This window comes from Panthera onca, chromosome C2 (assembly GCF_046562875.1).
Source record: "Panthera onca isolate mPanOnc1 chromosome C2, mPanOnc1 haplotype 2, whole genome shotgun sequence".
NCBI classification, from domain to species: domain Eukaryota; kingdom Metazoa; phylum Chordata; class Mammalia; order Carnivora; family Felidae; genus Panthera; species Panthera onca.
Window position 1 is genome coordinate 147632543 of NC_138347.1, and position 24795 is coordinate 147657337.

A 24795-nucleotide genomic window follows, 5' to 3' on the forward strand; every position below is an offset into this window, starting at 1 on the left:
GCCTCTCTAAAAGAATTGACCTACCTCACAAGGTCCCTATGAAACGCAAGAGAAGAAACGTCCCACCTGCTTTACAAAGTAAGAGCCGGAGGTTCCAAGCAAGAAAGGCAGAAACGTCAAGGCCCGTCGGGAGAACCACTAGAATACTCAAGTTTCCGGACTTCTGGCCCGGACTTTGCAGCACCGGACCCACTCATGTGGCGTGCCTACGCAGTGTTTGATATTTGAGATAATGAGAAAAAGCAGGGATACCACGAGGATGACAGACAGGCTCCAAAGCCAGAAATTCAAGGCAGTCAGAGGAGGTCTACGTGGCAGGAAAAAAAAACTCCTAAGAGAAAAGACGGGGATTTTTTTTTTCCTGATTTCAAGTCAACCAACCCTAGCAGGTTCCTTTGTATTTCCAAGACCCGATTTTAAAGAGACACCTCCTCCAGCTCAGCCCCTCTGCACTAAGCATCCCGCTGGGGGAAAGAAGGGCCTCACCACACGCGGAAATCCTGGACGCCCCGGGAGCCCAGGTGGACACTATCCCAAGGGAGAAAGGCTCCTTCCTCGAGGGGACAGAAAGAGGAGCTGAGAGTAAATGCACCCCTTCGCTCCCGCCGCCCAGGTCCCGGGACCCCGTTTACCTGAGCCGACCAGGGGTGAGGGGGCTGGCCAGAGCCAACGTCCGCGTCCCACAGCGGCAGGAAGCAGGAGGAGGCGCTGCCCTGGGCCCTCACCGCGGCCGACTGGCTGCAGCCCATCAGGAGGGCCGGAGGGTCCCCGCCCGACCCCAGCACAGCTCCCACCGGCTGTCAGGCTTCAGCCTCGGGTCCATATGCTCCACAGCGTCTTCTCCACTCTGTTGGCTCAGCACAGAGCAGGAGGGCAGAGGAAACTTCCGAAACACAGGACTCGCCTCTTCGGCAGGAACACGTACGTGCCGGAGGGGGCCCCCGGCTCTTCTCCGATCTGTGCAGAATCCTCGCAAGAGGAATGCAAGGCTGGGGGTCCTCTTCATTCCATGGCTGGGCCTGGGGACCTCCGGGGCGGGTCTGGTGGAGCCGGGCCACCGGCGCATTCTCGGCTTCGCTGCCGTAAGCTCTCTGGGTTCTGCTCCGCATCCCTCACTGGGGGGGGGAGGCCCGGGAGTCTCAGAGCCGTGATGGATGGGCTGTCTCCCATGGCAAGAGAGCAGGGCCTTTCCCCAGAGCAAAAGTTCAGCTGCACAACAACCCCACTGACCCCGCTTCTCCCTACGCGCTGCATCACAACTCCCCAGCCGCTGAGGTGCAGAAGGGCGTCCCAGGAAGAGCCAAACACACGGCGATGGCTTCAAGTCTCACTCCTGTCATGTCCTGGCCACGCGGCCATGGAACCTGCCTGAGCCTCAGTTCCCTCGCCTGCACAATGAAGAGACCACCTGCCCCACAGGACTGTCGTAAGAAGCACATGAGGCAGCCGTTCTCAACGAGGGGTGACTTTGCCCCCCCACCAGGAAGCATTTGGCAGATTCTGGAGACTTTCCTTGTTGTCACAATCGATGGTGGGGGGATTACCATCGGGCGGGTATAGACAGGCCAGGGATGCCGAACATCCTACATCGCTCAGAACAGCTCCTCATAGCAAAGAACTACCCCGCCAAAAATGTCAACAATGCCAAGGCTGAGAAAGCCTGGGGTCAGATGACCTCTGTGGAAAGGCACTTAGCGGCCACAGCGCACCGTCTACCGTAGGAGAGAAGAACGTGTTTTTGTGGCATTTGAGCGGTTTCCATGGGACAAAAGTAGCTTCCTGTGCATTTACCAACAATGCATGCTAAGTATACTTGGCGACTCCAAGCTTCTATGCTACGAGCTGGAGAGGAGGGCTCACCACGTACTACGCACTGCACGGGTTATAAATGCTTCCTGTCGAGTACACGAGAGCTTTTGAATCCAAAGAGGTAGGCCGATCTACCAAGCAGCAGGGCTTAAGGAGGACCAAAAGATCGGTGAGACAAGCTGCCAAGGAGATGAATGAAAAGTAGCTATCCTAAATGCCGGTCTCAGGCGTCAGCAACCTTGCCATCTGCTGAGCTGGCCCAGGAGGATACAGGGGGAAGGAAGATCCCGAAGGCAGTGTGCCAACCTCCTAATGGATCTCAGGGTTCCACTGAAAATGTCCCTGTATCCTAAACCCAGAGGGGCTTCTTGATGACTTCTCTAGACTGTCAGGAGTGGGTGTCAAGGAGTCTGCGGAGGGCTGGAAAATCAGCTAAGAGCAGAAGATGATGGGGGTGAAGCGTGGAGTGGGAAAATAGAAGCAGTAAATTTACACCGAGAGAGAGACGGGATGCTGGTGCCCGGCAGAATCAAAACATTGCTGGTCGTGGTTAGACAGCCGGCTCAGGTGGGTGAGTGGACGGGCAGGCAGACGGGTAGGTAGGGTGAATAAACGGGATAGTTTATCCAGCCCAGAACTGACCCTACTGACCTGAACCCCAAGACACTCAACTTCCCAAATACTGTCATTTCCTATATAACATACTGAAGACCTATGATTTACAAAATCTTCTTTGAGCTGAAAAGTATCGATTTACCTGTTTCAAATTTCACAAAGTGCCCCATGTGCTGTTCTAAGGTACTAGAGACAAAGAGGCTGCTCACTCAGCCTGCACAGTCCTTATATCAGGGGTCACAGACATAGGAAGACAGGCCAGTCCATTGGCTTCAGAGAATCAGAGACCCGGGTTCAAAATGCAGCCCCTTACCAGGTATGTGACCTAAGGCAGTTCCTTATATAACCTCTCAGACTTTTATTATCTTCTTTTTCTATTAACTAAAATGTACCTTACAAGAATCCTATAAAGATTAAATGAAATGATGTCTGTGAAAGTACTTAACACTGTACCTAGCATTTTGATCAATTTGGATAACTACCGGCGTAATTTAAGTACTATATTTATACGTTATTCTTGGTCATCCACAATCTTCTTCCATGGTATGTGAATCCCATCTCATAGGGTCCAGGATTGCATCTGGTTGTCATGTTCCCAGGCAAATTTAATCAGGAGTATTAAATTTCCGCAGCCCTCTTGGTCTTTTAGGATAACTGCCATTTTTAAAGAATGCAGTACACAAGGCATGTATTTTTGAGAAGTATCCTAAAACCCTCGCTATTTTCTACGCTCTGACCTTGCTTTATTTTTCTCCATGGAACCTAGCGCCACCTGATATGGGATATATCTTGTTTGTGGACAGTCTGCCCCACAAAAGTAGAAGTTCCATGTGGCTTCTCTGCATGGCCCACTACCGTATCTCCAACGCCAGAATCTCATGGTACGGAAGCATTTCAGTATTTGCTGGATACTCCTTCCAGACAGACCTCCTTCTAAGCCTCTCTCCCAGTGTCAGCAAATCAGGGACCAGACACCCCCACTCTGCACAGGTGACCCCAACCGTATGCCCAGATTCTCTGCTCCTTGATGTGCTCCTTCATACTTGCTCACAATGAAATTTAGCGTGGGAATGTCGTCACACTAAGAGTTGTCTATCCTGCCTTGAATTAAAACTTCCCATAGCAGCCTATCTATATGAAATCATCCACCAATATTCTAGATGGAAAACAGTAACTAAATTATTTATTCTGGAACAAGGCCCTATTTAAGTACAAATAAATGGTAGAATCAATTAGTTCAACTGAATCAAAAGCCCACCTTTTTTTCCCCCCTAATTATTATTATTTTTTTAATCTGAAGGTCTCCTTGACCTAAGATCATCATCCTGGGTAGCACTAATACTTTCCTTTTGGGCAAGAAAGGCAGCCTAATTTTAAAATTATGCTTGAGAAAGTACGCAAAAATGTTACACTTTATTAAGACAATAAAAAAATCCCCAAACTTTATCGTTTTAATAAAAGCAGTTCCTAAATTGTGTTTTATTTACTTAATTTGATGGTGTGTTTAGGAGGGTGATGTTTTACACTTAGTTTTAACTACCCAAAAGGTAATTATCTGTGAAAAATTCTAGAAGAAAAATGGCTCTGAGCTTAATGTAACACACAAGTAAAATTGCCCAACAGCAAAAAATGGGACAGAAGAGCCAAGGGAAGAGTAAATCCTCAGATGAGCTTGTCCAACTTTAGTTACTGAGAGTTTATCAAGCTTAAACCCAACGCATTCTATTCCCCCCAAAGACTTGTTACTTAGGAAAACAGACAGTACTCCCATGATGCTTTGTGTTTCAACCTGGGGCACTTTATATCTCAAGGCCTCAATGGGAAAGGCAGTTCGCCTTGCTTCTTGCCCCATAATTCAAGATAACAAAATATTTCTAAAATATTAAATTGTGCTAGTATATTCTACAGTAAGCTGTAGGAGGTTTGTGTTTTGTTTTGTTTTGAGACCCTGTGACTTCTGAAAATATTTTCAGCAGGCAGCAATAAGGGGCTCCATGCCCAGTAGCATTTACCTCACTGCCACCTGCAGATGGGACATCTGTTCGTAGAACCCAGGACAGGAGCGACTCGACTACTCGGCCAACTGCCCCAACACCAAAGACGTCAGCTGAAGAAGAGGCGACTCCACGTCCATCATTAAATTCTGTTCCATTCATGTGAAAGGGCAGAAAGGAATAACTGCCCCAAAGAGCACTGAACTTTACATACTTCAACCCGTATCAAGTAAAATCAATTGTGAGCAACAAGAATAGAAACCTAATCTCAACTGGCAGGAATTTGTAATTACTGAGTATCTTCAAGGACTCTGGTCTGAAGACTTTCAAGTAAGGAATATAATGAGAATGACGTTTATTGGCGACGGCCCCACAAAGAGCTTCTCCCTGCAGATATACAAGGACCAACTTGACGACGGCCTCAGACAGCAGAGCACTTAGCAAAATATCCTTGGCTCCACTTAAAGGCAAATTGGTTTCTGGAAATTTACATGTTAACCATTTGAGTACCTACATCAGTTATACGTGCAATTAGATCAAAATATAATGTGAAAATTTCAAATAGTATCAAAAGGGTACGCCTGGAACTTTCCTGTCTTGCAATCCTAAGTCCCCAGTGCTACCTCACCTGGGTAACCACTGTTAGTAGCTTGCTTTTCCTTCCAAAGACGGAGAGTGTGTGTATGAATGTATGTGCGTATGAGAGAGCGTGTGTGTGTGTGTGTGTGTGTGTGTGTGTGTAGATCTCTCCTGTGTTTCTGGTTTGGAAGATTGGTACCACAACGACCCACTTTCCCCAAGCCACCCACTCTTTTGTGTGTGTGTGTGTGTGTGTGTGTTTTTTTAACTTATCAATTTTAATGTCTGGTTGTTTAAATGGTTTCAAAGTTTTCTTCTTCGGAGTATTTTAGAGACTCATTTATCAGAAACACCCCACTTCACAAGTTGTGCATTTCCAGTCTTGGGCAGTCTGGTACTAGCCATTCCCATGGGCGATCCCTTGATGAGGCCTAACTTGGCGGGCAGTGTCCTCCCTCCACACCCCGTCAACCCCTCCTACGGAACCTAAGTCAGCATCTGGCACTATGGTACAATTGCGACAGATGTGACCTCACTTAATCCTCCCCACAGCCCATAATTCCATCTTCCTATCGACAGTGATGGTTGCCCACATTCACACATGGGGCACACAGACAGCCTTGCCCCCAGTGGCACTACAGGGCTGGTTTTGAACCCAATACTGTCCACCCCACAGCCTCACAGAAAGTGAGATCAGAGCCACTCACCACAACACCACACAATATGAACAATGCCAAACTGGTTAAGTATGGATCACAGCAGAGCTATGTGATGTATGAGGAACAGGATCATCTGGACAGTCTAGCAAATCTTTGCAGGGGAGAGTCATTACAACTAGGTTTTAAGGCAAGGTCGCAGCTACTCCCGCATGATCCGCCTTCTGGTGGAACCTAGCTCGACAAGAGTTACCTGTCAGAAACAGAGCGGAGCTGGATGAGTTCATGTGACAAAAAGAACTAATACCTGTGAAGTGCTTACTGTCATTTAAGCTTAAAAACCACCCTGTATGGTCGATGCCATCATTGTACTCAATTTAGAGATGTGGAAACTGAGGCGGAGAGAGATTAGGTTACTTGAGATGATAAGACTAGTCAGTTGCCTGTAAGTATCCCATACACAGCCAGAAACCAAATCCTTTGAACCCACTTCTTACTCCATCCGCATTACCAGATGCTCTGTGCGTCCTAAAACTTTTTATTTAACATCAAAAAAGATGAGAGAAGTGAAGACAGGCCATAAAACGGGAGAAACATTAGGAAATCCTTTTTCTGATGAGGGCTTAGTGTCTGGAACACACGAAGAACTCTTAACACCCCAACAAAAAGTAAAAATAAAAAATGAGAAAGGATTTAAATAGACATTTCTCCAAAGAAGATATACATATGGCCAACGAGCACACGAAGGGATGCTCAACATCATTAGCCGTTCAGGAAACACACATCGAAACCACAGCGAGATACCACTTCCTACCCACTAGGATGGCCGTCATCTAAAAGACAGACAATATAAAGTGTTGACAAAGATGTAGTAAAGTCAGGATCCTCCATACGTTGCCAGAGGGAACGTAAAATGGTGCAGCTGCTCTGGAAAACAGTTCGGCCGTTTCCCAAAACATTAGGCAGAGTTACCATATGACCTTCTGCTTTCCGACATATACCCAACAGTGTTGAGAACAGATGTTCACACAAAAACTTGCACCCAAGTGTGAGGACAGCATTACTCATAATAGCCGAAAGGTGAAAGCAGCCCAGATATCAGTTAATGAATGGACTGAAAAGTCTGGCATGGGGGCGCCTGGGTGGCCCAGTTAAGCATCCAACTCTTGGTTTCGGCGCAGGTCGTGATCTCACGCGTTTCATGGGTTGGAGCCCCGCGTCGGGCTCAGGGCTGGCAGTGCAGAGCCTGCTTGGGATTCTCAGTCTCCCTCTCTCTCTGCCCCGCCCCCACTCGTGCTGTCTCTCTCAGTAAATAAAAACTTGAGGAAAAAAAACAAAGAAAAATCTGGCATGTCCATATGATGGAATACTACTTAGCCATTAAAAGGAATCAAGTATTGATTCATGCTACAACAAGAAGGAACCCTGAAAACGAAATAAGCCAGGCACAGAAGGCCATCGCACAGGATTCCATTTACACGATGTCCAGAATGGGCAAATCCTTGGAGACAGCGGTTACCAGTTGCTAGGGGCTGGGGAGAGAGGGTGGGTGGGCTAATGGGAACAGAGGCTTTCTTTTGGGGGTGATACAATGTTCTGGAATGAAGCAGTAGTGATGGTTACACAATTTCGTAAATACACTGAAAAACCCGGAATCGTACGTTTTCAAAAGGTAAATGTAATGGTACGTGAATTAGATCTCAAAGACAGCCCCTTGCTAGCTGTGTGACCTTGGCTGGGTAGGTAGGTTCCTTATCGTCCCTGTGCCTTAGTGTCCTTGCCTATAAAATGTGATAATAGTAACTACCTCATAGGGCTGTTGTGAGAAGTACAGAAAAAAATCCAAGAAAAGCCCTCACGGTACTTGCCACATAGAAATGGGTTCATAGATGCCATTCATTATTTTCTTTTCCCCAAAATGTGTTCCTTATATGGCTATTTTCTTCTCTCTTCAAAGAAAGTATTAAGATATATTTTGCTTGACTCCTAAATGTTACTCCAGATTGATTTGCAACTACTAACATCGCTTACGTAAAAAAAAAAAAAAAAAAAAAAAAAATCCTTAAATGTTCGATCTAATGCAAAATACAGTATTTTAGGAAAATAGGACAACTTACGGTTTTTTTTAAAGAACCCAAATCTAACAGCACCGCCACCACCACTCCCACTGCTGTCACCAATGCCAGTAGGGAAGAGTGAGGAAGGAGGAAAGAGTTGATATTTAAAATGCACTAAGTGGGGGGCACCTCAGTGGCTGAGTCGGTTGAGCATCTGACTCCGGTTCAGGTCATGATCTCGCTCTTCTGGAGTCAGAGCCCCACATCGGGCTCGCTGCTGTCACCCAATCAGCACAGAGCCCTCTTCGGATCCTCCGTCCTCCCCTCTTTCTCTGACCCTCCCCTACTCACGCTCTCACTCTCAAAAACTAAATAAAGTCAGTAAATAAGTAAATAAAATACACTAATGTCCACCACCACATGTCCCAACAGTGGCAGGTATGAAGATACAGCTATGACTTCCCTGCGGTCTTCCCTGTGTGTCTTAAGGACACACAATCAGGAGGGCGCGTGCGCTCGCTCACGCGCACACAGACCCTTGTGAGAAGGGATGTGCACGGGCGAGTACTGGTATAAAAGGGAACATGGAAGACAAAAGATCCCCCTCTGACCAGGCAGGTCAAGGAAGACATCACAGAAGCACATTAGCCTTGAAAACCACATGGGTGTTTGCCACAGGAAGAATGGAGAGGGAAACGCATCCCAGCAGGGGAAACTGCATCAACAAAGGCAAGGAAGCATGACCGTACCCAGTGTGCGTCTAGAACACTGAGTGCATGAGGTGGAGGGAAAGAAACTGCACCGGACACACGGTGGGCCTCCAATGCCAAGGTCAAGTTCAGGACTGTGTCTCGGGAAGCAGGCTGCTACTGAAGGTTGTTTGAGCCAGGGAGTAGCACCGTCGGCAGCCTTCCCTCGCCCCTCTGCTCCTAGCAGAAGCTTGTACTAGAGGTTCTGAAACAGATGCAGTGGAGGGGGTGGTGGGGCGGGAGAGCAGGGAGAGAATTTGCCCACAAGAGAACACAAATTCCTGTCTTCAAACAAGGAAGGTGGATGTTTCTGATGCACAGACAGGACTGGAAAAGCAAGGGATCAAGATATTTAATGCCAAAGTCATGGAGCAGACCAGAACTCCTGGGACGAAGCACAGTAGGGAAGGGAAAGGCAGAGGTTTTATGGGGGGGGAGCCCTCTTCTTACCTTTAAAAAAACAGAGAGGTCCGTAGTACAAGAGATTAAGCTAGACATTGGTAAGTTCCCTCCTCAGAAACCATAAAGGAACCATTAAAGCTTTATCAGCAATGTCCAACAGAACTTTCTGTGATGATGGAAAGGTTCTATATCCATGCTGTCCAATATGGCAGCCATCAGCCAAATGTGGCTACTGAACACTTAGATGGTAGCTAAGTGCAACTGACGAATTGAATTTTAAAATTTAGTTTCAATTACAGCTGACCCTTGAACACGGGTCTGAATTGTGCAGGGTCCACTTCTACGTGGGTTTTTCTCACTAAATATGGTACAGTACCGTAAGTGTATTTCCTCCTATGATTTTCTTAACATTTTCTCGAGTTCATTGATAGTAAGAATGCTGTATATAACACAAAACATACGAAATGTGTGTTAATCAACTGCTTATGTTATAGGTAAGGCTTCTGGTCAAAAGTAGGCCATTTGTAGTTAAGTTCTGGGAGACTCACAAGCTATAAGCACATTTTCGATGGTGCAGGGAGCGGGGAGGTCAGCACCCTAACCCCTGGTTGTTTGAGGGTCAACTGTAACTTTTTTTTTTTTTGTAATTTTTTAAAGTAGGTTCCATGCCCAGCATGTGGGGCTTAAACTCACAACCTGAGCTGATGTCGAGATTTGGATGCTTGTAAGCCAATCTGACAATAAATTACATAAAAAAAAAAAAAAGAAAAAAAAAAAACCAAAAAACGAAAAGAAACAAAAAATTTGGATGCTTAACAGACTAAAGTACACGGGTTCCCCAAGGGTCAACTGTAATTTAAACGTAAAGAGTTACAGAGTCTCATGTGGTGGCACCTAGGTGGCTCAGTCGGTTGAGAGTCTGACTCTTGATTTCAGCTCAGGTCATGATCTCACTGTTTCATGAGATCGAGCCCCACATCAGGTTCTGCAATGACAGCACAGAGCCTGCTTGAGATTCTCCCTCTCTCTGCCCCTCCCCTGCTCGCACTCTGCCCTTCTCAAAAATAAATTTAAAAAAAAAGAAAAAGAAAAAAAGCCTCATGTGGCCAGGTCTCTGTATCAGCACAGTTTTGGAACCTCCCTTTTGTCCTTATTTCTTACATCTATTGTTCTTTAGACAAGTGGTACAAAGGAAGTTTGGAATCTCTTCCCACTTTTTAACAAGAATTTTTTTTTAGTTTATTTATTTATTTTGAGAGAGACAGAGACGGTGCTAGTGGGGGGTGGGGGGGGAGAGAGAGAGAGGGAAAGACAGAATCCCAAGCAAGCTCTGCACTGACAGTCAAGAACCTGACGTGGGGCTTGAACTCACAAAACCATGAGATTGTGACCCGAGTTGAAACCAGGAGTCGGACGCTTAACCGACTGAGCCACCCAGGTGCCCCTCTCTTCCCACTTTTCAGTCATTCTATTACTTCTGAGTTATTCTGCATTGTTCTCAGAAGTCCCAACTTTGTTTAGTCACAAAAAAGGGACCAATGTCATTTGTCGGATTACCCCCAAGACTCTGAACATTCAGTCGGTGAGTTACCAGCAGTGCCTTCTCTAGGTGAATAAAACTGGGTTTTTTTGGTTTTGGTTTTGTTTTGTTTTTTTTGAGAATCGACCCACAGGACCTCGTCATTTGAATATTTTGGTAGCATTTTTGTTCGAATAGAGGAGGGGGGGTGGGGCTGGGATGCTGGACTAGATGGCATCTGACGTCCCTTGTGGCCGCATGGTGCCAGATTCTACAGATGTCACTGGGTTCATCTCGGCAAGCAGGTGCTTCCTGTTGTGACGCAGCCTAACCAAGATATGAAAGCCCTTTGGCTCACGCCCCAGGGTGGCAGAGAGTCAGGGAAGTTCTAGTCTTTCACCTTCAGGAACAGAGATGGCTGACAAACAATGGCTCCAAATCTGCTTCCTCTTCACACTGGGCCGTGGATTTAACACGAAGTCAGCATTCCCCTCCCCAACTACCCCTCAACGGACAAGACTTCTAATTCCCCCAGAAGCAGTCCACACTTTCCCACGCCTCCCCCAGATGAGGTCTCCAGACGTCCCCAAGACAGGGTTCTCTGTACCTGGCAAGCCAGCCACCGGGGTCACCGGCAGGGCCTCCTGACACGAAGCACACTGCCCTGAGGGCACAAGGGCGCCCACAGAGAACGTTCTTCCCAGCACCAGCCTCTGCCAGGCCAGTCTATGACTCTCCCTCCTCCTTTCGCATCATCCCATGTCCCATCAAACCACGACTGAACCTCTCCATCACTGGGGAGTACCAGGCATCGTGGAAAAAGCAGAGGACAGGAGTTAGGAACTACCTCGCGGGGGTCAGCCGTCAGGGGGAGGCTGCAGGTTGTGTAGACGCGGGCAGGTCCTCACCCGGCATTAGCTTCCGAAGAACTGCACCCCCATCCCCGACCCTTAGGGCTGTCCACGTCCCAGAGACGACGGAGGAGACTGTGCTCTAACACCACAAAAGCTCACGTGAATTGATGTGTCAGCTATCATTTTCGAGGATGGGGAAAAAAATACTTATGATTTGGGCAGCTTCTGGCATGAATATTGACATATGCGCTCCTTGAAACTCTGCAGCTTTCACTGCTCATCTAAGACCTCCTAAGACTTATAATGAATTTAAAACCCCGTGCCAATCCTATTCCTCCATGACCAAATTTGCATTTTAATTTAGAATTACCTAACAAAGGCGAGGAGCTCTAACCACGCACCATTCTGATCTGACCATGGTGTCTTCAAACACCCGACAGACACAGATTCCCTGGGACCCACCGTCTCAAGTGAACGTGGTCGTCAGTGTCTGCTCTCAGGGGACACACGATCGAGGGGAGGATTCGGATGGAATGGAAGTCTCTGGAAGCCCAAAGTAGTAAGTACAAAGATAGTGTCAGGCCCGGGACCCTGAGAACCCAGAGGAAGGACTTCAAATACAAGGGGCAGTGTTAACTCCTTCAAATGCCTCGAATTTCTCCATTTCCTCACCTAATTTCCCCCACAGATCAGAAAAGCCTTCTACATTTTCGATGTTGTTGGACAGGTAAGTCACCAAGAAAGATGTACCTTTCTTTCCTCAACTTCCCATCTAGAAGGAAACAAGAGCAGAGCAAGGAAGAACAAATGAGAGGTGGCCAAGATGGAAAGGCATGTTGCTGCCTGGACGTAAAACAGTGTAGATCCCAGAAATGCTCTAAGAAATGGCAATACTCTCGCACAGTCCTTTTAAAGATAAAACAACCCGACACAGAGAAAGGCCTGTGACCCAAGCCTGGTCTTACGGTCCATCCTCACGGAGAGGTAAGCTGCTCAAAAAACAGATTTGAGCGATTTCTGTGCACGTCCAGAAAACAGAGGGGAAGGATGGACCTACAAATGTGGTCATGTGATCTCCATTTATCCGCACACACAAGTGTTTAGAGATATGTACACCTAGGGGCGCCTGGGGGGCTCGGTCTGTTAAGCATCCAGCTCTTGACTTTGGCTCAGGTCATGACCTCAAGGTCATGAGATTAAGACACCCCCCCCTTCCCACCCCATAAGGCTCTGTGCTAGGTGTGGATTCTGCTGGAGATTCTCCCTCTCCCTCTCTCCCTCTCCCCTGCTTGCATGCATGCTCTCTCTTAAAATAAACAAATAAATAATACAAAATAAAAAAACGGTCAAGGAAACTAAAATCTTCAAAATCTGAATCTGAATGTCCTTAAATGCTTCTTTTTTTTTAATGTTTTTTTTTTATTTTATTTTTGAGACAGAGAGAAACAGAGCATGAACGGGGGAGGGGCAGAGAGAGAGGGAGACACAGAATCAGAAGCAGGCTCCAGGCTCTGAGCCATCAGCCCAGAGCCCGACGTGGGGCTCGAACTCACGGACCGCGAGATCGTGACCTGAGCTGAAGTCGGACGCTTAACTGACTGAGCCACCCAGGCGCCCCGTGAATGTCCTTAAATGCTTCTTAATCACTTGACTACGGTCCTCATTATCCCACAGGTCAAAGGTAACTTGAAAACAGCATCACTCAGAAGTGTCTCCAACTCCCTATCCGGAAATACAGACTTCCGCTAATTTTCAATGACCCCGAGTTCTCGGATATGGCTATTTGCAAATGACATTCACATAACCACAAATGGATTAAAAAGCATACTTGCTTTCCTTGAGGATGGTGTCAAAGCGCCGAGGGCGGCCGAGATGTGGGACTATCAAGCAGCAGTCTTACCAAAAATGGGCACAAGCACCTGAGCCCCTAATTCCATGGACTGCTTCAAGCGGGCAGCCGGCTTTCACCTGCATTACCTCGTTGGCCCACAGGGCCACTTCAGGAGACAGAGGATACCATTTCAAAGACGAGGACCAAGGATCAGAGGAAATAAAAGTGACCTGGGCAGGTACGCTCAACACATAACTGGCACAGTGGGATTTAAATTGGAGGACCTCTCAGGGCACCTGGGTGGTTCGGTCGGTTAAGCATCTGACTTTGGATTTCGCTTGGGTCACGATCTCATGGTTTGTGAGACCGAGCCCCATATCGGGTGCTGCACTGACAGCTCAGAGCCTTCTTGGATTCTCTCTCTCCCTCTCTGCCCCATTCCTCCACTCACATTCTCCTTCCCTCCCTCCCGCCCTCTCTCAAAATAAACTTTTAAAAAAAGGCAGGATCTCTCACTCTGCATTCCCCAATATTTCTTCTAAAGCAGAATGTCGTGAGCAGAAACACGTGTATGCTCAGCCAGAAGACGCTTTTCATTCAAAGTTCACGGGGAGTTGCCCAAAGTGCTCACCATTAGAAGCTTACAGCACGAAATGTAGTGCAAAAGGCCAAAGTTGCTTTCAAGCAAAGTTACTGAAAAATTCTGAAATAAGACCTATTTAAAAGACTGGGGAAGGGCTCTCTTGAGTATATAAAAATTACAGGTGTCCTATTCAGAGCTGTCCCCTCAAGTGTTATAAAACATGGAGTTCATGGGAGGAGAACACCATCCCGAACCTTCCCATCAGCACCTAGCAGGAAACCAGGACGAGGGATGAGGGGGAGGGGGACTGTTTAGCAACTCTGCCTCTTGTCCCCATCTACTCACTTAATGGCTATCTGACTTTGAGCCTATCGCTTAGGTTCAATGGGTCTCAGTTTTCTAATATGTAAAAATGGAGATATTACCTATGTCACAGGACCAGTGTGAAGGGTAACAGGATCCTGAGGGATGGTCACTCACATGGAAAGTATTAAACATCATTACTGGGGTCAGTCGGTTAAGCGTCCGACTTCGGCTCAGGTCATGATCTCACGCTTTGTGAGTTCAAGCCCCACGTCGGGCTCTGTGCTGAAAGCTCGGGGCCTGGAGCCTGCTTCAGATTCTGTCTATCTGTCTGTGTGTCTCTCTCTCTGCCCCTCTCCCACTATGCTCGCTCTCAAAAATACACATTTAAAATAAATAAATAATAATAATAACAATAAACATCATCACTTCCGTCAACCGTTCCTTTCCCATGCTCAGGCTTATGGCGGTACCCATAACACCACTATGCCTAATCCTAGGGGTCTCTGAACACCAGCTACTTGATAAAAACTAGACACCCACCCCTACGTTTGATACTTCAAAGTCACATGCAAGTAAATTCTCACGAGAACCGTTGCTTACAGCTCTCTCTTAACACTTTCCAATCAATGCTTTATGTTGCTTGAATTTTTGTACCACATCAAAAATAAGACGTTTTGCTTTGTCGTTGGTGTTTCCAGAGAAAGTCACTGTTCTGGTCGTCTTAGCAGACACGCCTCATACCCTTGCAGCTGTACCTCGAATAACACCAGAGACCACAAGATGAACCTATGTGACACCCTGAGATTTCAAAAACTAATACTGTTTTCTGAAATCCAGGAACAGATTTAGAAATTTTGTAACGTGTATTTTTTTTAATTTTTTTTTTCAGAGGAAGTTTTCATGTACGTGCATGAAAGGGAAAAGGACAGAGAAAGGAGAAGGAGAGAGAGAGAATCTCAAGCAGGCTCCATACCGTGAGTACAGAGCCCAACTTGGGGCTCAATCTCCTGAACTGTGACCATGACCTGAGCCAAAATCAAGAGTCAGATGCTTAACTGAGCCACCCAGGAGCCCCTAATCTGAGAATTTAGAAATTAATTTGGGGATTGGTAATCACTTTTGATTCTTGAAAAAGATATTAAGAACAAAAAGTACTACACATCCACTAAAATAGCTAAAATTAAAAAGAATCGACTACTGACACACCAGCATGGATGAAATTCAGAAGCACTGCATAAAGTGAAAGTAGTCTGATATGAAAGGCTGTACAAGTCAGTTTATAGAACATTCTAGAAAAAACAAAACTACACATAGAAAATGGATGGTGGCTGCCTAGAGCTCATGGGGAGGGGAAGGAATCGACCCCAACAGGGTAATGAGGGAACTCTGAGGGGCAGTAGAATGTTAATTGTGGTGATGGTTACATGACTGCATGCATCTATCAAAAAATAAATTTTATACTTAAAAAGGAGGAATTTCACTTCATGTAAATTACACCTCAATAAACCTAATTTTTTTAAAAAGGCAATCAATAAGTCAGTACTCTATATCTTCTACAATAAAAAGAATATTTTAACCCTCAAAAAGCAAAGCAATGTAATTTCTGAATAAAAAGCAGTCCTTAGTATTAAATAAAGCGGACTTTAGGCATATTTAGGAAATGTCTTTTCCATTTCACTTCTGGATTAGGGGAAACATCATCGGGTATTGTCTGAGACAAGTCTGGATTTCAAGAGCTGCTGGACAGGTCCTCTGGGAAGCCCTCTGCAGGCTCTATGGATACAGTTATCCTGCAGTTCTCAGTGTGTGTGTGTGTGTGTGTGTGTGTGTGTGTGTGTGTGTGTGTGTGCGCGCGCGCACGCACACACACACACACACCCCTTTATCCATTCACCAGCCAGTGGACATTTGGCCTCTTTCCCTACTTTGGCTATTGTCAATAATGCTGCTATAAACATTGGGGTGCATGTAGGGAACATTTGATTTTAAGTACAAGGTTTTCAAGGTGCCTGGGTGGTTTAGTCGGTTAAGTGTCTGACTTTAGCTCAGGTCATGATCTCATGGCTCAGAAGATTGAGCCCCACATCAGGCATCAGCGCACAGCCCGCTTCAGATCCTAGGTTTCCATTTTTCTCTGCCCCACCCTCACTCGTTCTAAGATAAACAAACATTAAATAGATAGATAGATACATAGATAGATAAAAAGTTTTTAAAAGGCAATGATTCCAAGCAATCATAGGGAGAATATTCTCTATAATCTACTGGGGAAGGATCTGACTTGCTCAGAGTGAAGAAAGAACAGAGTGAAGAGAAGGCTTATTTAGCATATGTTCCTAATAACCACGATGCAAAGTAAGTAGCCGTCCCACCGGTAACCGGACATCAAGTTCACTGTTACATTAAGCCTGACTTCATTTTCACTAACTCTTTCCTAAGGAGCTTCTTGGATTTCATAATGCCTCTGCTGAACAACCAGGTCTGTTTAAAAATTTTAAAGTTATTATTCACTAACTACACTACAAATGAGTGATGGTTAGGGATCTCACCTTCAGTCTCAAGAAATCCTACAGGCCCTACCATCTAAATTATTATTTATTTGGGTTCTACATTAACAGGTTAATCTGTATTCCTGAAACTGCCCAGAGACTACATCAGAGTAAATCAAATTCTCCTTCAGAGAATCTTCAAATTCGCTTCCTATTTCTTACTACCATTACGAGGTCCTTACCTTTCCTGGTCTCCAGTGATTCATCTAAACATCAATGCACTTAAAATTGCTTTCCCTACCTCAATTCTTACATCCAAAAGAAATTCCAGATGAATGAATGATTTCAACACGATAATTTAACTATAAATTCATAGGAAGAAAACACTGAAGAATGTTTTCATGATTTTATCTATTTATTTTGAGAGAGAGAAAGAATCCCAAGTAGGGTCTACACAGCCAGTGCAGAGCCAACTGCAGGGCTTGAACTCACCAACCATGAGATCCTGACCTGAGCCAAAATCGAGAGTCGGAGGTTTAACAGACTGAGCCACCCCGGCACCCCTGTTTTCATAATTTTAGAACAAAGAAGCCTTTTCTAATAAGCATGATGTACAACCAAAAGCCAAAAATGAAAATATTCAAAAATGTGACCACAAAAATTAAATATTCTACATAGCAAAAAAAATGTATTCAAAGTCAAAATACAGGTGACCTACTGGGAGAAAAGATCTATAATACGAATGACAGGCAAAGGACACATATGCTAAATCCATACACAGCTAAGTGTACAAAGATGTTTATTACAGCATTATGTGTAACAACCTAAATGTCCATCAGTAGAGGACTTAAAGCACTGCTGACATCCATTCCTTAGAAAATCCATCCTAAGACTCCAATACATGCCACAGGTCTAATAAGAAAGGTCTCCAAAATGTATTTTTTTTTTCAAAAAGCCAAAAAGGTAAAAACTGTATGCATGATACAATCCCATCTGTGTAAAAAATACAGATGCAGATGTACATACTAACACTAATCTACTCGAATGATGTTAAGGGCAATGATCTCTAATGAGCGTATGTGGCCATGGAGGGAGAGATTTTCTTTTTATTTTATGCCCTTGTGTTCTCCTTTATAAAAAAGTAAAAAGACACGCATAAAAAGAAAAGCATTTTTAAACCGCCCTAACCTAGGCATTTATAAAATACTGATGAAGCGTCCAGAACTCCTACCATAATTCTTGGAAAATAAAACAAGCCAGGGAGAAAAAGCGCTTTAGACGTAGGACCCTACCTACGGTAACCCAGATGCTGCTTGGGGTAAGTCAAGAAGGATGAGTGAATCTGCGGCAAGCCAAGTCAAAGAAAAGAGTCTCCTAAAAGAAAAATGAACAGCGGACGAAATCACTGTGAAGAAATCATTTCAGGTTGTACTTAGAGGCAGAACAGGGAGGAGGTGTAACCAAGCAAGACATTTCCCTTGGCCCTGGGCAACACAGCCGACTGGTTATATAGGATTAGAAGTATCAGAGGTTTCGCATGGGGGTCTTTCTATTGGATGTGTGGAATGTGGAAGCAAACCGCCATCGGGTACGTACCTAAATTTGAATTAATGATATAAAAAGGGGTAAGTCCCAGAACACCTGGGTGGTGCCATCGGTTGAGTGTCCAGCTTCAGCTCAGGTCATGATCTCACAGTTCGTGGGTTCGAGCCCCACATCAGGCTCTGTGCTGACAACTCAGCCTGATTCAGATTCTGTCTCCCTCTCTCTCTGCCCTTCCCCTGCTCATGCCCTGTCTCTCTCTCTCTCGCTCGCTCGCTCTCTCAAAAACAAACATTAAAAAAATTTTTAAAGGGCTAAGTCCTTTGAGCACTGATTTTAACCAATATTTATTGCCCTCAATAAGTTTATTTTGCAATCATTTCCTGTATTCTAATGATTTCTAATGAAATCCTCCGAATAACCTCTGAAAATGCCTACCTCCTATTTCCCACCTCGGTGATCCAACACCTCCTACAGATCCCTTGGAGAAAAGAATTCATGCTTGCATTCCAAATTACCCAAGAATGTTTTTACACTGAGAACGCTGAAGCTCCTTGCAGAATATTCAGTCAGTTTGGGGTCTGGGTTTTAAGGATCAGTGACAACCACCAGTCCTCGCGAACGGCAAATCTGATTGCTACACCTCCACGCTGAAATCACCCACTCCAGCTTCTCAACAGGCCAATTAACAGCTGCCTACGCGGACAGCACGCACAGCAACTGAAGTATCCTTCCAGAATGAGTTCCAATGAGGGGTCTGTAGGCCTCTTCATTCTACCCACAAGCTTAATCCTGCTACTTCTCTCTTGGCTCTACGTTTAAATGCAACAGGACAGGTATGAATTCCCTTACAGTGGGTAACTTGAAAATAACATGAAAAACAGCTTCCCCAAAGAAACAGATAACTGGGCTAAAGGGTAGCTATTCGAATTACTCCAATGCCTCCTTGCTTCCCTGTGGTTACTTACCTTAGAACTCGTTTCCATGTGGTATTTGGAACAGGCTCGAAGCTGAGTCACCCAAAACTGTTTCTCCTTTGCATCAGCAGCTAAAATGGAAAAAAAAAAACATTTGCAGAGATTGTTCCAAAACGTATCCAACCTATTTCTACACCCACCTAAGGGGTTGGAGGCCCAGGGAGTGAGGTAGGGAGAGAAAGGAAAACAAAGGCAGATCATAATATTCTCAAGCAGAATGTGCTTACACCAAAAAAAACCAAATTACACTAAATCTCAACAGAAAATTCCCTCTTAAACCACTTAAAAATGTACTCTGCAAGGGCTGTTATCAGAAAAATTTTGCCTTTTTTTTTTTACCCTCTTAAAAAAAAGTCATTGGGAAAACATGATTTTTTGAATGTTTATTTTTGAAAGACAGTACGGACGGAGGAGGGGCAGAGAGAGTGGGAGACAAAAGATCTGCAGAGGGCTCTGTGCTGACAGCAGAGAGCCCAACGCGGGGGCTCGAACTCACAAACTGTGACGAAGTCGGACGCCTAACCGGCTGAGCCACCCAGGCACCCCAAAACGTGATTCTTTTTAAGTGCCTCTAGGCTCGAAGTATAGTTTTCCAGGGCCTTTGGTTGTTACCAGTTTTGTACCGTGAACTTATTCGCATCTACGAAATAAGCATCCAATTGAATTATTTTAATATGTGTTCTCAATGATTCGTATTATGATTGGACAGAACAAGATACCAAATGCTGCTTTAGGTTCTCCCAAAGAGACATTAAAATACAAGTCAACTGTATAGTCATGATCTTTCATCTACACTCCCATCTCTCAAATCTACCAAATCGTTTTCTTAGACTATCATGGGTACATAACAGGGTCTAATAAAATCTAAATCATCGATTTCGCTGCATAATTAACTGCAAAAATCGTTTAAAATGACATTAACTACATAAATGTTGACTACGCAGAAAACAGAATGATTCCCTGGAACCTCAGCTTGAACTTTTGGGTGAAGAAATCTAGGGAGGTAGACCAGATGTACTTGACTTCCAAAGGATTCTGCAGAAACTAGAGTCTTTTTCTTTAGGAAAAGCCACGCGTCTATGGACAGCAAGATTCATTCAACTCTACATGGACATGAGATGTGCAATGAGAAAACCGATACCCAGACCCCTCTTGGGATGAGCCAAGGACCGGCCAGATATGTGCAGAAACTTATCCTGCCTTCTCCGTAGTTGCTAACTTTCAGCTAAATTTAGCCCTTGCGATAATGTGACGCATATAATAAAACTTTTATATTTGCTATTAAAACTACCCTTAAAAAAAAAAAAACCCTGAGGTTTAATAATCCTGAGAATAATATCAACTCTTACAAGGCAAAATGAGATGGCTCAATTGTCAAATTAGTCAGGTATTTCTTTTGTGTGGGTTCGTGTCATTCTATAAACCACAGGCAGGGGGGAAATGCCATTAAGGTTTTCACCTGCTTTTGTTTCTGCTCTAACAATTTATTAAGCAATAAACAACAAAACGAAATCAAGGACCACGTAAATCTAGCCAGCTGGAACGCGCACGGCATGAATCTCCAAAGAGAACATGAATCTTATTACTGTGTTTCTGAAAACTGAAAAACTTTTTCAACTAAAGGCATTATTATTTCGTAGGCTTTTGGATTGTTTTATAGGTTCTGAAATAAGACTTGTATGTAGACAATAAAGAAACATTTGCTTATTCCATCTCTTGGCAGTAGATCTTGAAGGTAAGACCACGAAATTGGGCTCGGAGGCACGGAGTCAGCCCTCAGTGTGGCTCTGCAGAGGCTGACCTGTCATGATCAGTTCCCTGGGGTCAAGGAGGGATAAAAAGGGGCCTTTTCTGCCTACTGAGCCCTCACTTGGGCAAAGAAAAAAATGTATGACGGCAGAATTAGCAACCAACCCCCAACACGTAATATATACAAGTACTACCCTTCCTCAGACCCTAACAACATTCACTCAGGGTGTGTGTGCGCACATATGCACACACACACACACCCCCCAATATGTGCATTTGGATTTTTGTTCCGTTGTCCTGTCATTAGAAGAAAACTGACAATTTTTCTGGCAATGCAACTGTAATGGAATGCTGGTGGAATGATCTGGCAATCAAATTACACTGCTACAGTCAAGTCTGGCTTTGCTGAAAACCTGGAGGATGGATGTGCCTTGGGGGTGGCAGGACCTGTAGCTCTGGCTAAATGCGGGCTCCCTGGGGAATCTGCCTCCATGAAGACGCTAAGCAGACTTCAGTTCTCAAGAAGCAAAGAGAAAGGGGAAAAAAACAAAAAGGAAATTAACTCAACAGCAAGCAGATAGATGGCTTCCTCACCAGGCTTTAATACTGGAGTGAAGGGGCCCTTCACTGAGAGGTGTTCTAGAAAAATCCTGAGGGAAGGGCACGATGACCCCTGAAAGGCTTGTTTTGTCCTCCGAATACAGCCCCACAGGGGACTGTAGTAGAAGGTCAAAGAAGATATACATCGAACTAAGACGAAACATCTGAGATCCGAAAGCTGAGCTGGCCCTACTATCACTCACCTCTTGTCTGTCCTACTTCCTCAGTTACTTAAGACAAGCAATTCCTAGGGTCAGCTGTGTGTCCCACCCCAGGGGTAAATAAGAGAGGGGTGTCTGTCACCACAGAGCCCTGAAACAGCAAACTGTTAAAGGTGATTTTAAACAATCCAAAGAATTAAGATTCAACACACAGAAACAGGGGCGCCTGGGTGGCTCAGTCGGTTAAGCGGCCGACTGCGGCTCAGGTCATGATCTGGCGTGATCTCACGTGAGTTCGAGCCCCGCGTCGGGCTCTTTGCTGACAGCTCAGAGCCTGGAGCCTGCTTCCGATTCTGTGTCTCCCTCTCTCTGCCCCTCCCCCGTTCATGCTTTGTCTCTCTCTGTCTCAAAAATAAATAAATGTTAAAAAAAAAATTTAAATTAAAAAAAAAAAAATAAACACACAAAAACAAAAGCCGGGAGCCATCACCATGGTAACTATGCGCGTCGCCCAGGAGACAGGTCTGAAAAGCGAGGAGGAGAACGTACCTCTCAGTTTATACATCTCTCCGTTAGCGGAATACACCACCAGCATGTGGGGGGCTTCGTCGCTCAGGGACACTATGGCTCCAGACAGAGACAGGGCTCCCCGAGGCTTCTGGTGTTTGCTCTGCTCATTCACAAAATACTGCAGGATGCCGGCCTCAAAATTCAGCACGAAGTACCTGTGCGGAGAAACCACGGCGCGTCATTCTCTCTTCTGCAGCCCGCTCCTGACGGCCAAGGAGGAAACTCAGCCTCGAGTCAACGAGTCAACGTCAAGCCTCCAGATTCGGGAGGGCGGAGACCCAAAGTCCCTCCTGGCGCCCCCCCCAAAAGTCAGCGCGTGAGGAGGGAGAGCGCTCCCAAGTCTTAAGTCAGAAGGGGCGCTTATGACAGGCCGCCGGGGGCAAGGCGAGGGCCAGCTCCCTTCAGGACTTGGTGCCATGCCCACTGCCTCGCCTGGTACCCGCGGGTGCCACAGGAAACCTCCAAACGACCCGGAAGACGAAAACCCAAAAAAAGCAAACAGGTGGAATGGGACGCAGACTCGGGTGACACCCCGTAGGACCTCACGGGAACAGCCAGAATTCTCTAAGCCTCGAAGAGAGGCTGTTTGACACCCAAGGAACAGCAAGCCGGGCCTCGAGCTTCCCGTCAGTGGTAGGGGTGACCCTGAGGAGCCGGAGATCCAGGCCCCTGTTGGGGACCTGGGGGCGCTCACGCAGCCACCAGACACACTCCGGCAGCCCTTCTAATGCATCGTTTTCACGCCAACTGGCAAGAGCTCCGTCGGCTCTGGGAGGCCACAACGCCGGGCCCGTAAGTTGCCTCAATCGTTCAAGCGGATCTTCGTAGCCAAACATCCGGCCTGCTTTCACTCTCAACCTGTCACCTAGGAAGTAATCACAACTTCCCCTTCTCCACCAGGACGGAAAGGTCTTCACTGCAGGTTCAAGCTCTTCCTGGGGCCTAGAGGCTCACTACAGCCCCCGCTGATTCTTCCACCTTCTACCTTTCTGCTCCACTCCTACCGGCTCTCCTTCCTCAGAGTCTCCTAGTTGTCTCCCACCACAGGACCTTGGCTCATGCCGTTCCCCCGTCTGGAACAGTTACCCAAAGTGTGGTCCACAGATTCCGGTGGCCCACACAGCACAGGCGAACTACATGCTAGTCATGACTCAACCACAACGCGACCGAGGGGTGGGAGAGCAGGTCCTTCGCCAGGGTCTGGAAAACACTTGCCCAGAATGCCACTCCCCGGCCCCCCCCCCTGCCCCGCCTGGGCTACAGTTCCTTCACCCTCTTGCCACGTTAACTTCTCAGCCTTCAGGAACAACTCAAGGGCCACCCACTTGAGGAACCACCTCGTGACATTCCAACACTCCTCCCATAAGCTCCCGGAGCACCTTGAAACCGCCCTTCCCAGACTGGCCCCGGTGGGAGTCTACACTGGCCGGAGTCTCTAATTCCGCCTCTAGTGTCCCCCCCTAGACTACACTCCTTGGAAGCAGAACGGTGGTGTCCTCCCCATGCCCAGCACAGTGCCTGCTGCTTGGCTAGTAACATCGGCTTAATGAATTATTGAAGGGGCAAGAAAGCCCCATGGGGTTCCAGTTTCCAAGCCAGGCACCAAAGCACCTGGGTCACTACTGTGACCTCACAGAGGCACTGCAAAAATATTTTATGTTTCTGAGGGCTACACGGCAATATTCAACACGGGCCAGACACCGTGCGTGTTACTGACGCCAGTCGATCTCCAGTTTCCAAGTTAGGTTGCGCTACATTCCTTGCAACGACATCGTGCCTGTGCAAAGTTGAGTTTTCGGCAGGTGCTGGGGTAAAACACAAAGATGAATGTGGAACAGGAAGAAAGAGGGCAGCAGAGTGCCCAATACGACCCCAAGGTTTGGGAAGCCACGCAGGAACCCGCGGGGGCCCACACGCCATCGTCAAGTAATTGTGGTGATTTAAGAAACAAACACATCTCTCCTTTTATCCTTATGATTTTTCTTCAAATACCCAGGTGTCAGAACATAAATATGTATGAAGTGGTGTGCAGCCAACTAGTTAATAAATGAAACATAAGGGTTTTTTTTTTAACCTATAAGCACCACGGACCAAGGAAGTTTACAACCCTCTGCTCTAATTCATTTTCGCAGTAACCTAACAATCATCCCCATTTTATAGATGTCCTGAGATCTCAAGAAACTCAAAATCCAAGAGCCAGGCTCGGCTGACCCCACCACCTTTGATGGTCATGCCAGCCCTCCCCCGGGCACTTCCTCCGCGTCACCTGTCCTGCCCTTCCTTAGGTACTTTATTCTCCCCACCTTCCTGCTCCAACAGAGCTGCCCCAGTGATCTGGAAGCTCCTTTCCCGGCAACGGAAGTGTCCCATCCCCTACCCACCCCCCCCCCACAGAACAGGGTGCAGCCATCTCATTAGCCCCTGACACCCCAGATCTCCGTCCTCCAGAACTCCAATTCCTCTAAGAAATCTTCCACTCCCGGGGCACCCAGGTGGCTCAGTTGAGCATCCGACTTCAGCTCAGGTCATGATCTCACGGTCTGTAGGTTCGAGCCCCATGTCTGGCTTTCTGAGGACCGTGTGGACCCAACTTTGGATTCTGTCGCCCTCTCTCTCTGCCCCTCCCCACTCGAGCTCTCTCAAAATTAAACATTAAAAAAATGTTAAGACTACCCTACAACCTAGCAATTGCACCGCTAGATATTTATCCAAAGGATGCAAAAATGCCGATTCGAAGGGGCACGTGCACCCAAATG

The 24795-nt window shown here is 46.3% G+C and overlaps 1 protein-coding gene across 1 annotated transcript in view; it reads right to left on the minus strand.

Annotated features, from left to right (window-relative positions):
• The window catches only part of OSBPL10 (oxysterol binding protein like 10), a 309953-nt gene that overhangs the window by 177920 nt on the left and 107238 nt on the right, over positions 1-24795 (minus strand). The window contains exons 2-3 of the mRNA XM_078432426.2: positions 22019-22194; positions 18951-19030 (exon numbers count right to left, since the gene is read on the minus strand). Of these exons, the coding sequence (XP_078288552.1) occupies positions 18951-19030; positions 22019-22194 (256 nt within the window). The remainder of the gene's footprint in view (positions 1-18950; positions 19031-22018; positions 22195-24795) is intronic.